Source organism: Rhineura floridana, chromosome 21 (assembly GCF_030035675.1).
Source record: "Rhineura floridana isolate rRhiFlo1 chromosome 21, rRhiFlo1.hap2, whole genome shotgun sequence".
NCBI classification, from domain to species: domain Eukaryota; kingdom Metazoa; phylum Chordata; class Lepidosauria; order Squamata; family Rhineuridae; genus Rhineura; species Rhineura floridana.
In genome coordinates this window covers 8,028,417-8,045,205 of record NC_084500.1, presented here as the reverse complement: position 1 = coordinate 8,045,205, position 16,789 = coordinate 8,028,417, and the positions used below count along the sequence as shown (strand labels likewise).

At 43.2% G+C, this 16,789-nt stretch overlaps 1 protein-coding gene across 2 annotated transcripts in view; it reads right to left on the bottom strand.

Annotated features, from left to right (window-relative positions):
• GALNT17 (polypeptide N-acetylgalactosaminyltransferase 17) overlaps nucleotides 1–16,789 on the bottom strand; it is a 187,867-nt gene that overhangs the window by 58,369 nt on the left and 112,709 nt on the right. For both annotated transcript variants that reach the window (XM_061605097.1, XM_061605096.1), the window contains 2 exons: nucleotides 16,185–16,359; nucleotides 4,831–5,028 (listed from right to left, as the gene is read on the bottom strand). In XM_061605097.1, the coding sequence (XP_061461081.1) occupies nucleotides 4,831–5,028; nucleotides 16,185–16,359 (373 nt within the window). The remainder of the gene's footprint in view (nucleotides 1–4,830; nucleotides 5,029–16,184; nucleotides 16,360–16,789) is intronic.

Here is a 16,789-nt window from a genome sequence, read left to right as displayed (position 1 = left end):
ACCAAACTTTAAACAGCAGGGAAATTGGGCAGCTATAGTGAATGCACCAGGGGAGCAGAAGACCTGACCTCCTCTCTGAGATACTGGACTGCCCTACAAATTTGTCAAAATGTACACACAATTTGGGTTGATCTTTCACAGTCCAATCCACTTCCTGTGTAGCTTGGAAGAATGTGGGGAATTTGGAGTCTCCTAACAACTCTCAGCATCCTTCACAAATTCTCATGGCTGCATAATCACAATTGACAGCCAGGTTCATAAGGGTGAACCACCATTTCTTTTCTTTCCCATGGCCTCCAGGGGCACCTAGACACACCCATGTCAGAATCACCTAGTGTGGGAACCTTATCCAGTGGTTGCTGGTGCCCATTGGGCCTGGTGGGGACGGAGGCAGGGAGGCACAATAGATGGAACCATAACCAACTAATTCTAGTCTATCTTCCTCTCTGAGTTCTACAAGGGCAACACTGAGGCTAAGGAGAAGGAGGAGTCCTGTGTCCAGTTCTGGACAGTGCACTTTAAGGAGGATGCAGGCAAATGGAACAGATTCAGAGGAGGGCAAAAAGGATGATCAGGAGACTGGAAACAAAGAATTATCTCCTTCAAGAGATGAACAGGAGTGTGACTGACTGCACTGTGCAGAGAATGCAGGATGACCGACAGGGCTTCATTCACAAAGATAAAAATAACAGTAATCTGTGGGAGATCCTTTGGGTATTTCAGCTCTTTACACCTGAAACACAGAGGGGGAGATGCAAAAACCAAAAACTTAAGACTATTTTGTACAACCACAAGAAACAGAACATGTGATGTGGCTGCAAAAGAGGCAAATGCTATATTAGGCTGCATTAACAGAAGTATAGTTTCCAAATCGCGTGAAGTATTAGTTCCCCTCTATTTAGCACTGGTTAGGCCTCATCTTGAGTACTACGTCCACTTCTGGACAGTGCATTTTAAGAAGGATGCAGACAAACTGGAACAGATTCAGAGGATGCCAACAAGGATGATCATGGGACCTCAAAGCCCTATGAGGAGAGACTGAAAGAACAGGGCATATTTAGCCTTGAGAAGAGAAGACTGAGGGGAGATATGATAGCACTCTTCAAGTGCTTGAAAGGTTGCCAGTGCCACACAGAAGAGGGCCAGGATCTTTTCTCGATCGTCCCAGAGTGCAGGACACAGAATAATGGGCTCAAGTTACAGGAAGCCAGATTTTGGCTGAACATCAGGGAAAACTTCCTGACTGTTAGAGCGGTATGACAATGAAACCAGTGACCTAGGGAGGTGGTGGGCTTTCCAACACTGGAGGCATTCAAGAGGCAGCTGGACAGCCACCTGTTGGATATGCTTTAATTTGGATTCCTGCATTGAGCAGGGGGTTGGACTCAATGGCCTTAGAGGTCCCTTCCAACTCTACGATTATATGAGGAGCAAGCTGACAGTCAATGTCATCTGCTGGAATGGTTGTGAGAAGAAGGCAGGCAGGGGGGAGGGGGCTGGCTGAGGGCAGACAAGGCAGTGCCCCATTTGCTCTAATAGACTAGCCCCCACTGACCGTCTCTCTGGTCTTCATCACAAACAAGCTCTTAATAATACAACCTGCTTTGCTCTTTCCTCATAGGGATCACGCAAACCGTTTCCTAGACCCAACCTAAAGTTCAAGTAGTTTGTTTTAAAAAATGAAGCATTTCTATTTGAACTGATCCCAGGCAATTTGCCCTGTGAGAGACATGCAGTATGCTTTTTCAGTCAAAGGAAACTCTCTGTACAGACACAGTGAAGATACAATGTGTTTCAGATACACCAGACTTGTCAGGGGACTCAATCTTCTGCCATGATAGTTCAGCCTAAAACAACTCAATTCAGTTCTGATGCTGTCTTGTCCTTTTCCAAGCTTTGGGTTTATAGAGTTAGTTCGTCGGTCTTCTTGTACACCTGTGATGTTCTAGTGCTGAATTTGGTTTCTGATCCAGTTTGACAGGCCATGCTAGTAGATATGGGCAAGCGTCCCAAAGTTCTCTTCAGACTAAACATGGACAGTTCTTCAAAAACCTGTGAGGGGTTATGAGCAGGAGACCCTTTACCATGCAATCTAATGGCACAGCTTGCTCCATTAGTTTTCATGGGGGCAGGTAGCTATGGGGGCAAAACTGGATGGTGGGGAGGTATGGCCATCTCCCCATGGAGGACCTACAGTTCCCCGAGAAGAGGGATCGATTGTTGAGCCACTCTGAGAATTGCAGAGGATGGCAGGATCTGTCAGTTTTGGTTGTCTCAGTTTCTCATTTTCCCAGTCAGTTCTCATTCCTTTTAATTTTTGCAAATTTTGAGCGGGGAAATTCTCGTGAAAATTCTTCAGCATTTTAGTGCAGATTTCTCCAAATAATCACATTTTTGTATGCAGTTTTGACTAATGCACATGTCTTTGAAAGCAATTTCCCTTAATATATGCATAATTTGTAAACATTGGTTGAAGAACTGCACTGAAAAAATTGAATAAGTACGAATTTCAAAAGATGGCTGTGTTTTGGGGTCTCATATTGCTTCGGAAAGTGCACATTTGATAGATTCGGCTGTAAATGCAAGCTTTGTCAAATTTCTCCCCCATCCGTAAGCCTAAGAAAAACGGAAATCAAATCCTGCCTTGGGTTCTGAGGGAACTGTGCATTACAGCCTATCATGCAGCTCAAAGGACTCATTCATGTGACAAAATAAAGACATGTCAGTATGCAACTTACATATAAATGAAGCATATGTCTACATGCAGTACCTCTGACTCACAACCGCTTTCACCATCATTTTGGTTTAGTTAACTGACAGCTCTTCAAGCTTGAGGTACAGTATGTGGATTGGAGTAACTTTTTCAAAACTCTAGCTAGTCACCAAATATCCCAATGCATCTCCCTCCCCAGTCCTTAGACTACTAACTACTATGCACAACTCACGTCTGGAGCTTTAAGACTGTAAGAACATAAGAAAGACAATTGGCTCCAGAAGGTGGCAACGCTGCACATTTGATATGGCCCCAAGAACAGCAGAAAGCCCAATGCTCTAACAGAACTAGTGTGTTCAACTTTGCACTGACCACCCAAGAAGATCAGCTGCAACTGAAGAGAATTCTGAATTTTCATATGTCTCACCTTTTCCAGGTTAGGGGTCACCGAGGGGTCACAAATTAGAAGGCCGACACTGACAGAAAGAGCAGTCCTGTTGGATCAACCAATGATCCATCTGGTCCGGCACCCTATTTCCCCTCACTCCCATTTATCTCAGCTGATTCTGGTGCATAGTCCTAGTATTCAGTGGGATACTGCCTCTGAACCCAGAGCTTGCATGCATTCCATACATGCCTGTTCTTCACATTTCCCATATTCCCATTTCCCATATTTTGTGGGAAACAACCATTATAGAGGAGATAAAATCTACAATGGAGTAAGGTCGGTAAGGAGCTCCATTGCCCCTCTCAGATGTTTTTGTCTCCAATGGATCTTCCAGAATTCTCCATGCAGTGTGTGGGTTACATGTGGCTGCTTTTTAACATGGTGAACAGCTTCTAACCAGAATCTTCATACTGGTAAATCTGATTAAGTATGTGTCTGAAAGATCATCTCAGTCTCTGTAGACCCTTTCAGCTGTTAAGATCAGTGTGTGTGGGGGAAGGGGATCTTGGTTGTTCTATCACCCTCAGAAGCTTGGGGGCTGTGGTGTAGCAGTGTGATAGCCCCTAAGATATAGAAACTCCTCCCCATAGAGGTATGACTGAGACCTTTACTACACCATTTTCAGCAAATGATCAAGACACACCAATTTACCCTGGCCTTTGACACCTGAGATGTATATTTTCAGGACCTAAAGCAACAAAGTCAAGGTCTGAATGAACATAATACATTTCTGTCACATAGGTATGTAAGAAGTTTAAAACTTTACAAAAACTAGGCTTATGGCTGCTAGCCAACAGAAAGTATAATAATGGCCAAACAATCGTATGTGCTTTACAACACTGCAATGTAAACACAGTGTGCAATATCACATAAATAAGTTCTAAAGTATCTGGCTGGGCTGATGAAATATATAATAATAATAATAAAATTTTATTTTTGAGTCGCTAATCTGGCCAAATTAACGGCCACTCTAGGCGACGTACACCAGCAGGATAAAATACAATATAAAATCAATACAAAACACACTCAATAATTAAACTAACCACCACTCTTATATTTAATCAACAACATTAAAAGCTAACCCACCCCAGAGCTCCCGTAGGCCTGCCTGAACAGCCAGGTCTTCAAGGCTCGGCGGAAACCTATCAAGGAGGGGGCATGGCGAAGATCGAAAGGAAGGGAATTCCAGAGGGTGGGGGCCACAATCGAAAATGCCCTCTCTCTGGTCCGCACCAGCCTAGCTGTTTTAACTGGTGGGACCGAGAGAAGGTCTTGTGTGGCTGATCTTGTCAGGCGGCATGATTGGTGATGCTGGAGGCGCTCCTTCAGATAAACTGGGCCGAAATCGTATAGGGCTTTAAAGGTCAACACCAGCACCTTGAATTGGGCCCAGTAAACAACTGGTAATATGTTCTTCAAATACTGTTTTTAGGATCCACACAACTTTTCTGATTGCAATTGGTTTTCAAACTGTTTTTAATGTTGTATTTTAAATTGTTGTAACCTGCCCTGGGACCTTTGGGTGAAGGGCGGGTGATAAATAATAGCAATGATGATTTTAGTGAAGTTAAAGATTCTGGTTAAAAAGGCTTCATTGTCACACCATTTTGTTTTTAAAAATAACCCTTGAATGCCTAAGCCCCCCCCCCGCCAAAGTTTTGCAACCAACCTGATTGGTAGTGAAGGGTCTGCGGCATCCCACCAATCCTTTGGCGGGCTAATGTACATGCACCAGAGCTCCCAACTGTACCCATGGGCTGAATTTTCATAGCGTTGAACCTCAAAAGTGTCCTGCTTGATATTGTCAATTGAAGGAAGAATGACTCTTTTCCGGTTTTCCTGGATCCGTGAAAGAACAGGTTCAGCCCTGGGAAAAGAAAAAAGCAACACAGTTAATTTTGGAGGACATGCGTGTAACTGGGGTGACAAGTGAAGTGACAGGCGATCCATCGCTTGTAAAGGACTGCCAGCCTGCGCCAGCTAGGGCAAGAGGTGGGAGGTTGCAAATACAGGGTAATATCCAATGCTAGCACTACTTAAGAGTAGGCCCATTGATGAACTTAGGTTTATTCTTTAGAGTAGGTCCACTCTGAGAAGAATATAGTTGGATACAACAGTGTGTCCGTTCATGATCTCCAGTGGTTATTTATAATTATCACTGATTTCTGCGGAAGGGGGGAATCAACTCTGCCAGATCTAAACTGGAGTACTTGAGGGAGTCAAATCCTATGGCCTCTTATGGGAATAAAGGGGCTATGGATGCCATAGCTCCAATGCTATCTCCACCCCACTGGCAAAAACATGACAAGCAATCTAGGCCTGTGGAGTTTTCTGTAACAGGCAACACTGTGAGCTCTGGAGCAGGCATCAGACCCACCACTGAGAGACATCTCTCCATCCCAAACCCCTCCGGCCAGCAGATCTAGGTTTAAGATTGGCATATGGGTCACTTTGGCATTCCAGTGATCTGGTCAGCAGCTGGAGCGCAGGTGGTGCAAATCTCAGTTCGGGCCTGATCGAATACAGGTAAGGCTGCACTATCATGCCTACCAAGTGGCAGTGGCAGCGGAGAAGAAAGCCTACTTCTCTGCCACCATCACATCCACAAGTAGCCAGCCGGCAGAGCTTTTCCAAGGAGTGAATGGGTTTTTTGTCATCTGGCCAAGAGAGCATTTCTCTGATACCCTCGGAGGCCTGGTGTAACAACTTTGCAAGGCGTTTTAGGGACAAAATTGATCAGATTCAGACAGAGTTGGATGCCACAGTTAGAGCAAGTCCAACAGGGGCATCCAGAGCACTGTCTGTTCCACCTGCATTGGATCCATTTCAATTATTGCAGCCTGAGGATGTGGACAAGGTGCTTAAAAGTGCGGCCCACCACCTGCCCCCTTGCCCAACCTGGCTACTGAGAATTAGCTGTAGGGGACTGCCTGGGTGGGTCCAGGGAATGATTAATAAGGGGGCAGTGCATCCCCTCCTTAAGAAGACCTTCTTGGACCCAGAAGTGTTAAATAACATTGCCCAATGGCAAACATCCCCTTTTGGGGCAAGGTGCTTGAGAAGGTGGTGGCAGTCCAGCTTCTATCATGTTTGCAGGAAACTGATTACTTGGATCTGTTCCAGTCTGGCTTCAGGCCTGGCCATGGCATTGAAACTGCCTTGGTCACCCTGGTTGGTGACATCTCTCAGGAGAGAGATAGGAGAAATGCAACCCTGCTTATTCTCCATGATCTCTCAGCGGCTTTTGATACTGTTGACCACAGTATTCTTCTGGAACATCTCAAGGAGGTACTGTAGAGTTTGAGGCACTGTGCTTCATACCTCTAGAGCCGCTTCCAAAATGTAGTTATGGGAAGCTACTGTTTAGCACCGGGGAATTATCCTATGGTGTTTCTCAGGGTCCCATCTTGTCCTACATGCTATTTAACAGGTATATTGAATCCATTGGGAGCTGTCATCGGGAGATTTGGAGTGAAATGCCATCAATATGCAGATGACACCCAGCTCTACCTTTCTATTCCATCTGAATCAGGACAGGAAGCTGAGGTGTTGAACTGATGCTTGGAGACAGTGGTGGACTGGATGTGGGCCAATAAAATAAAGTTGAATCCTGAAAAGACAAAGGTGTTATGTGTCCAGAGTTCTCATGTCTAGGAAGTGGGAAGATGGCCTGTTCTGGAAGGGGTTGCTATTTTCTTGAAGGAGCTGGTCCACAGACTGGGAGTACTCCTTAATCCAACACTGTCACTGGAAGTTCAGGTGGCCTCAGTGGCCAGGAGTGCCTTTTTCCAGCTCTGGATGGTTTGAAGCCCCTTCCGGACAGAGAAGACTTGGCCACAGGGTTCCATGCTGTGGTAACATGCAGACTGGAGTATTGCAATGCACTCTATGTGGGGCTGCCCTTGAAGATGGAAACTTCAGCTGGTCCAATGTGCAGCAGCCAGATTACTGGCTGGGGTTCCCATTACATCTCATATAACCCCTGTTCTAAAACAATTGCATTGGTTACTACTTTGTTTCTGGGCCCAATTCAAGGTGCTCATGTTAGTGTTTAAAGCCTTAAATGACTTAGGTCCCAAATATCTGAGAGTGCCTCCTTCCCTACAGACCCTCTTGGGTGTTGAGATCAGCAGAGGGGAGCCTTTTGGTAGTTCCACCACCCTTGGACGTTCGTGAGGTGATGGCCCAGGACAGGGCCTTCTCTGTAGTGGCCCCTAAGTTGTGGAACTCCCTCCCCACCGAGGCACATCTGGCAACTTCATTGTACAACTTTTGGCAAATGTTGAAGATGCACCCGGTGTTCGACACCCTGATATGTATATTTTTTAGGGCCCACCCTATTTTCTGTGATGTTGTTTGGGTTGTTTTTAACTCTTTTTAATTATATGTTTTTTAATTGTTGTAACCCGCCCTGGGCCCTTTGGGTAAAGGGCAGGTAATAAATTCTGATGATGATGATGAGAGGCCCAGGCCGCTTCCGACATTCAAGGTCCCTAGCAATAATAATATATTTTTTAAAAATGACGACACACAAAAACACAATTATTTCTTAAATTTGCAGCTCTAAGTCGAGAGAGTGTGTGCCACATTTTGGCTGGCTGCACATAACAACACAAGATGCGGAACTTATCAACTGTAAAATAACAAGAATAACAACAAGAGCCTGAGTCTGAGGCCCCCTTTCAGCTTGAGTTCTGGGACAAATGGCCCTCCTCCCTTCCCAGCTGGCCCCAGTAATATGTTAGGGAGCAACGAAAAAACAGCAGATTAGAAGACTATGGCTTTGCGTTTGGGTTTTCCCTGACAGGCTCCAGGAATGTCTGAATAACAAACAATTCTGAATAACATAAGAATGTGCATAAAATGAAATTCCAAATATAGTATGACAACAGATTCTGACAGAGTATAAATAGACTCACACATTATTTGCATTTGAATTGTAATGAGAAGCATCAAAATTCAGAAAACCTGCACCGCCGTAACCGTAACTGCAATGCTCAATTTATATTCAAACAGAGTGTTCCAGAGACTGTTTCAGGAATTGGCAATACACACTGGTAAGCTTGCGGTGTTATTCCTACTCAGAAGCAGGCCCCACTGCGTTCATTGAGTATAGGATTGCAGCCTAATTGCCTATTTGTTGTTTGATTTATTGATTTGATTTATACTGTGTCCTTTGACAATCCCTGTTGTCAACATGCCCAGAAGCTTTCCTGTTCTTGTGTGAGGATGAGAAAAGTTGTACTTGAGTAACCTTGAGATAATGAAAAATGTTGGTAGCTGAAAAGCTAAGCTGTTCAAGCACCATCGTCTGCCATTTTCACAAAGCATTTATGATGGAGTTCTCAGGACGGAAAAGAAAATAGCAGATTTGTATAAACCAGTGTTTACTATGACTGTAAATACTGGGTAACCACTCACTAGAGACACATGTTATCAAATTCTTTCAAGCTACACAAGAAATGGATTGGACTATGAAACACCAACCCAAATTGGGTCTGCATTTTTACAAACTTGTAGGGCAGTACAATATCTCAGAGTGGAGGTCAGGTCTTCTGCTCCCCTGGTGCATTCACTATAGTTGCCCTATTTCCCTGCTTTTTGATAGAAATATTTGTTAGCTATAGGTACATTCTTAAACCGCAAGGTTTTATTGCCTATTAGTGAATTGATTTGCACATTTCTGACACTAGCAATTTACTGGATGGTATTAAATGCTAGTCCTACTCACAGTAGACCTATTGAAGTTAATAGACATAACTAAGTTAGATTCGTTCATTTCAGTGGGTCTACTCTGAGGCCCCATCTGCACTATACATTTAAAACACCTGCACTATACATTTATAACACTTTAAATGGTCATTCCCCCCCCCGGAATCCTGGGAAGTGTAGTTTCTTGAAGGTGCTGAGATCTGCTAGGAGACCCCTATTCCCCTCACACAGCTATAGTTTCCAGAGTTTTCTGGAAAGAGAGAATTACTGTTAAACCACTCTGGGAATTGTAGGTCTGTGAGAGGTATAGGGGGTCTCCTCTCAGCACTCTCAATAAACTACAGTTCCCAGGATTCTTTGGGGGAAGTGGTATCACAGTACTTGAAATGGACATTGCAGATGAGTTTCAAAACTGTTTTTACTCTCGGCAAACTGAATTTTAACTTGTTTGTTTCATATTTATTTCTTATCTGTATTCATAGGCTGCCTCACCCCACAGGTTCCCAGGGTAAACAGTAAAACTCCATTTCCTAAAGAAAGCTGCCCTCAGAATTTTGTTATACTGCCCCCTATAAATACTGTGTGGTATCTAAGTCATAATTAGGGTAGACCCATGACTAACTTGTTCACTGAATTCAATGCATCTAATCTGGGAATCACTAAGATTCCACCCACAATTAGTAAGTAGAATGGCTCATTAGGAATGTAAGAAGACTTTGTTTTCCATTCCGCACCGCATCTGTTGCAGGCAACACTGTTTTCATTCTGTTGCAGTTCACCTTCCACCAACAAGTATATTATACAACTTGCTGTCCCCTGTGGCAACTTATGTAATTTATGTAATTAATTACATACATTATGTTGTCACTGGAACAGGTTCAGAGGAGGGCAACAGGCTGGAAACAAAGCCCCTGGCTGTGGAATGCTATCCCCAAGGAGGCACACCTGGAGCCTTCTCTACCTACTTCCTTTTCACTCAGGGCTTTGATATTCTGTCTTAGTCCTCTTTGTTTGGGTTTTACATTTTCTATATTGTATGTTTTTAAATTCATTTGTATATGGTAAGCTTTTAAATGTGTTGTAAGCAGCCTAAAGAGTAGGGGGTATGAGGCAACTAACATATTAAATAAATAATAGTGGTAGTAGTAGTAATAATAATAAATAAAATAACTTTTTAAAAAACTGAAAAAAAGAAGAATAACCAAGGAACTGGAAAGGGTCCAGAGGAGAACAACAGGAGGGGAAGAGGCCTGGAGACCAAGTCCTATGAAGAAAGGTTGCAGGAGTTTGGTATGTTTAGCCTGGGGAAGAGATTATTAAGAGGAAATAAGATAGCCATCATCAAAGAGCTGAAGAGCTGTTCGTAGGATTGGGGGAGAAATCTGATTCAGTTTTCATTTAAAACCAAATCTATCAAATGCACACTTTCTAAAATAATATGAGAACCAAACTCCAGGCATCCTTCAAAATTTGCACTTCTCTGAATTTTGCAAGTGCAGTCCTCCAACCAAAGAATCTTTACAAAAATGCATACATTTGGGGAAAGCGTGCATAAAAAGGAATATATTACTGAAAATAACATATAAAATGCATTATACTGGAGAAAGCACTTGCAAAAATGTGAACCCCAATCAAAACAGCTCACAAAACGCTGATGAATTTTCATGAGGATTATTAAAACAATAAACAAATCACAAACTGCTGTAGAAATGTGGAGAACTGACATTAAGATCAGAACAGCGAGAATCTGAGAGAACCAAATCTTTCTGTCCCTAAGCAGTAAATCCCCTGCTCTGGAAAGGGTTGGGCTAGATGACCTTTCAAGTTCATTCCAACTCTTAGGATTCTAAATAAAGCAATGGACTTCCACATTTAGCACCATGAACATGAACCACCCCCACAGCCTTTTCCAAAGCACACTCCTGCTTTTGTAATAAGTAAGCTATTTGTGTAGGAAGGATACCAGCAGAAAGTTAATGCTCCATGCATCAAGAGCAGTTCTTTCAAAAACAAAACACGAGTTCAGTCAATCACAGCTTTCCTCTACTGCATGAATAAAAAAAAAATCCAGTTCTGAAGAGCAAGTGACTTGGGCGATAATAGCATTTAGCTTAGCTCAGCGTACAGGTGCTAGTATTGAAAATAAGCCTTCCAAAGACATCCTTCAGCTTTATTGTTCAAAGGAAAGCTCAGATGACTCTCCCCCTCCCGTGCCTGTTCAGTAGATATGCCGCTATTTTACCTCATGGGTCCTTTTGCCTCTTTTTCAAGGCCCACAGTGAAATGCACATTGGCCTCTCGTGTCACACGTATTTCAAAATAAGCAATGGAGATGGCTTTTTTTTTTAAAAAAAAATGCTCTGTTGCAAAAGGGCTGAGAGGAAGAAGCAATCAACAGCAGTATTCTCTCTTTTATCACACAGAGTAGAAACAGAACACGGTCCTTTCACAGACTGGCACTTCAGAAACAACCAGTCTCTTTAAGGGCCCCTCCACATTTTTTATTTTCTCGGTGGGTCAGGCCAGTGGCCCGTCTAGTCCAGCTTCCTGTCCTCACAGTGGCCAACCAGATGCCACCATAGGAAGCCTGCAAGTGGGACCTGCGCACAAGAGCACCTTCCCCTCCTGCAGTTTCCCACAACTGGTATTCGGAAGCAAGGCACAGCCATCAGGGCTGGTACAGGATTTCAGGAGGACGTTATGGACCATGCACCAAATAGAAATCAGGCAGTATACCTTCCCCAAACCTTTTGCAAGAGCAAATAGTATTGAGAGTGGGATCACGTACAACCAGTACCGTAATGGCAAATTCAGAAGTGGAGGGTCCATTCATGATAGTCACAGCCACACCCTCTCCCATCCTTTTTTTTAGGTGCTGAGTTAAGAATGAGATCCTTGTTATTGCCTTCTCTCACACATCAAACGTCCCTAGGAGCCAATAAGTGTGAAAGCGGAGAGTGTTAGCTATTGAGAAGAGTCTTCTCAGTAGCTGACTCACCTTCTTTCACGCTGATTGGCTCCAATCAGCAGGGAAGAACAAGCAAGCACCTTAAAAGATCCTTTCAGTGTCATGGGATGCTGGAAACACAGGGAACCCGCTCCCAAAAAAGTAAAGGGTCTAAGACCCCCCTCCCCAAGACGCCAGATCACTACACTCCTGCATATAACTGTCTTGATACCATCAGGAGCACAAATAATCATGAATGCACCATAAGGCTGTTTTCACACTACACTTTATTCCTTGATTGTGATGATTTCATGCCTGGCAATTTGAGCATTATATTTGATATTCCAAAATGATGTACAAGCTAGTGCTGGAAATCTTGTGGATTATACCGCAAGTTTAGTACCAATTTTCATGATAAATAATAACAGAAATAATCAAATTGCAAGCCTGGGAATAGGGACAATCACCGGAGCTTTGTGCTACCTGCATCCACCCATGTGACAGGCATACCAGCATGCAATGCATTCCCATCCTTTAGATGCACATCAATTTTTTTTTGCCTGACAAAAATTGTACCATGAAGCTCACTGGGTGACCTTGGGCCAGTCACTGCCTCTCAGCCTCATGAAAACCCTATTCATAGGGTCGCCATAAGTTGGAATCGACTTGAAGGCAGTACATTCACATTTATTCTGGCATGGGTGTGGGCAGCAGCATTTTCCCCTCACACACCCTGTGTTATAGACAACTAAAAAAAGTATATCAGATGTTAAAGGGAGAGGGGGTTGCATGGCGATGGGATGACATCTTACACCTCCTACACAATGTGGAATTACAGGGCCCATGTGTATAATGGGTGAGGGATGAAAACAAGAAGATGTTCATTGCAGCCATGTGAAAGACATTTGTGCAAAATGCAGGCATATCAGCTGGGAAAAAAGCTGCTATACCTTAACCCAACAAGTACTACAGTGTGAAAGGACAGAAGTGCTACCATTTTAATCCGTTAAACTAACGCAACAAGCCCCATGTCTGAAAGCATCCTAAGAAGGATGTCTGGAGAAGTCCTAAGCGAGGCATTTTGAATGGCTTTTGACTCCTTCTTAGTATTGAATTGAATTGAATTGAATTGAAACTTTATTTTCACCCCGCCCTTTTTCCAAACTGGAACTCAGGGCGGCTTACAAATAAAACTACATGTAGTTAAAAACATAGAAAAACATACAATTAAAATACAATTAAACTAGTATGGGAGAATTAGGCTAACATAACCATTGCTGACCCAAACTATTACTGGAGAGATGCTTTACTAAGCCTGCCTGAGTGTTTTTTTTTTTTTAATCAAATCAGATAACAATGAGGACCAGTCACCACTAATTGACTATCCAAAATAATCAAAGGTAGGCAGTCTAGGAAGCCAGGTAGAAGGAATCAAACAACAGTGGCTTGAGACAATTCTGCTTCTTTGAATCACTTCTCTCTCTCTCTCTCTGAATTGATTAAAGCCAAAAGAAAACTTAAATATAAAGGACAAACTGCAGAGAGGTATATATAGAATATGATGTACTTAAAAGGAAACAGACACTTGAGAAAAGGCGACCAAGATGAGTGGGTGTTTCTAAAAGAGGAAATTCTAAAGACACAATAGCAAATAATTCCATCAAGGAAGAAAGGGGGAACAGAGCAGAAGACGCCAAGGTGGCTTCACAGAAAGCTTAGAGATGACCTGAAAACAACAAAGAACACATACAGGAAGTGGAAGGAAGGCCAGACCACAAAGGAAGAGTACAGACAGGTAACACGGAATTAAAGGGATGGCGTCAGGAAGGCTAAAGCTGAGAATGAGCTGAGGTTAGTGAGAGATACCAAAAGCAACAAAAAAGCTTTCTTCAGGTATGTCCATAGTAAAAGACAGAGAAAAGAGATGGTGGTACAGCTATTCAACGGGGACAGCAAAATGCTAACAGATGATGATTATGTTTATTACGGTCATAGACCAGCATAAAAAATACAGGAAAAGAAAAATACAGAAGATCAACTAGACATTTTCCCATTAAAAACCGGGATAAAGTACCTAAAACAAATTCATTTTAAAACCAGTATTAGCTCTAGGATTAGTTACTCTTTTATCAGATTCCTTCTAACAGATGGCAAAGAAAAGGCAGAATTGCTCAGTTCCTACTTTGGCTCATTCTTCTCCCAAAAGAGGGTCTATGAAAGTTGAAGGGGCAGGATTGCAGCTTGAGATTGATAGACAAATGGTCAAGGAATGCCTAAACACTTTGAACAAGTTCAGATCTCCAGGGCCCGACAAACTGCATCCTACAGTATTGGAGGAACTGGCTGAAGTACTCTCGGAACTGCTGTCTATTATCTCTGTGAAATCCTGGACGATGGGTGAAGTGTCGGACGACTGGAGGAGGGCTAATGTTGTCCCTATCTTCAAAAAGGCCAAAAAGGAGGAACCTGGGAACTACAGACCAGTCAGCCTGACATTGATCCCTGGGAAAATTCTGGAGCAGATGATAAAGCAGTCAGTCTGTAAGCACTTTGAAAACAATGCAGTGATGACTAGAAGCCAACATGGATTTATCAAGAACAAATCCTGCCAGACTAATCTTATCTCATTGTTTGATCGGGTAACCTCCCTGTTAGACTGTGGGAATGCTATGGACATAATATATCTCAACTTCAGCAAAGTGCCCCATGATATTCTGATTAGCAAGCTAGCTAAATATGAGCTGGATGGAACAACTATTAGATGGATCCACAGTTGGCTACAGAATCGTACTCAATGGGTGCTATCAATGGTTCCTTCTCAAATTGGGGGGAGGTAATGAGTGGGGTCCTGCAGGGCACAGTCCTGGGCCCAATGCTCTTCAACATTTTCATTAATGGCTTAGATGATGAGGTGCAGGGAATGCTTATCAAATTTGTAGATGATACAAAATTGGGATAGCTAATACCTTGGAAGACAGAAACAAAATTCAAAGGGATCATAGAATCATAGAATCATAGAATCATAGAGTTGGAAGGGGCCTCGTAGGCCATCGAGTCCAACCCCCTGCTCACGGCAGGAAATCCACAGCTAGAGTATCTCCCGCAGATAGCTGTCCAGCCTCTGCTTGAAGACATCCAGCAAAGGGGATCCCACCACCTCCCTAGGCAGTCGGTTCCATTGCCGAACTGCCCTTACTGTCAAGAAGTTCCTTCTAATGTCCAATCTGAATCTACGCTCCTGCAACTTAAAACCATTAGACCTAGTCCTACCCTCTGGGGCAGCAGTGAACAAATCTGTACCCTCCTCTATGTGACAGCCCTTCAGGTACTTAAAGAGTGCAATCATGTCACCCCTCAGCCTTCTCTTCACCAGACTGAACATGCCAAGTTCCTTCAACCTTTCCTCATAAGACTTGTTCTCCATACCTTGATCCATACAGGATCTTGATAGCCTGTAGCATTGGGCTGAAAACAACACAACAAAATTTATCAGGGATAAGTGCAAAGTGGAAAAAGAAACCAAAGGCACAGTTATAAGATGGGGGATACTTGGCTCAGCGATATTACATGCGAGAAGGATATTGGGATTTTTGTTGATCACAAGTTAAATATGAGCTGACTGTGTGATGTGACTGCAAAAAATGGCTAAAGCTGAGAATGAGCTGAGGTTAGTGAGAGATGCCAAAAGCAACAAAAAAGCTTTCTTCAGGTACATCCATAGTAAAAGACAGAGAAAAGAAATGGTGGAACGGCTACTCAATGAGGAGGTGGTGGGCTCTCCAACACTGGAGGCCTTCAAGAAGCATCTGGAGAGCTACCTGCCAAGTATGCTTTATTTTGGATTCCTGCATTGAGCAGGGGGTTGGGCTTGATAGCCTTACAGATCCCTTCCAACTCTATGATTCTACATCAGCTCCATCTGCATTATACATTTAAAGCACTATGATACCACTTTAACAGTCATGGCTTCCCTCAAAGAATCCTGGGAGCTGTAGTTTGTGAAGGTGCTGATAGCTTTTAGGAGACCCCTATTCCTTTCTCAGAGCTGCAATTCCCAGAGTTCCCCAGGAAGGGAGATTGATTGTTGCCACCCTGGACTCCTTCTGGGAGGACGAGTGGGATATTAAATAAATAAATAAATAAGCAAATAGCTACAATTCCCAGAATGGTTTAACAGTCAATCCCTCTTCCCAGGGAACTCTGGGAATTGTAGCTCTGGGAGGGGAATGGGGAGGGTCTGGGAAAGCCATGACTGTTAAAGTGGTATCATGGTGCTTTAAATGTTTAGTGCAGATAGGGCCACAGACTAAGGATGTTCTTCTGTTAATGAGTTAAACAATGGGAATCTGAAATGCTTCACTTACCAGCCTGCTGTGAACTCCACATGTGCGTCAAAGAACCCAGTGATCTGACCCAATGCAACCTTCCAGCCTTCAATGCGTGCTCGGATGAGACCTTCCCTCTTTTGGTTGCGTACCACCTTCACAAGGCCAGGGTATCGCTTGTTGACATACTCTTCCAAGGGCGCCTTCAACTCCTCTAGAAGAAGAAGAAGAAACCCAAAGAACTGAACAGATGCGGAGACGGGGATGGAGAAGAAATTTGATTCAGTTTGCATGGTAAAGGTGCATCTATTCAATCTGAACGTTCCAAACACAGCCATCCTTCAAAAGATGCAGACCTACCCCGGTCTGTATGTGTCAGAATTGTCTAATATGTTTTTAATGCTGTTTTCTTTTAATGTATTTGAAGATCTGTTTTTATTTATTCATGGATTGTAGGAACTTCAGTAGTATTGTTTTTTAAATGTTCTAATCTTTCTTGCTGTTTTCTTTGTAATATCTGGTCTGTGACTGTAATAAAGTCATTCATTCATTCAGATCTGTTTTTATGATGTTTTAAAGTGTTTTAGCGCTTTGTTTGCTGCCCTGGGCTCCTGCTGGGAGGAAGGGCGGGATACAAATTAAAT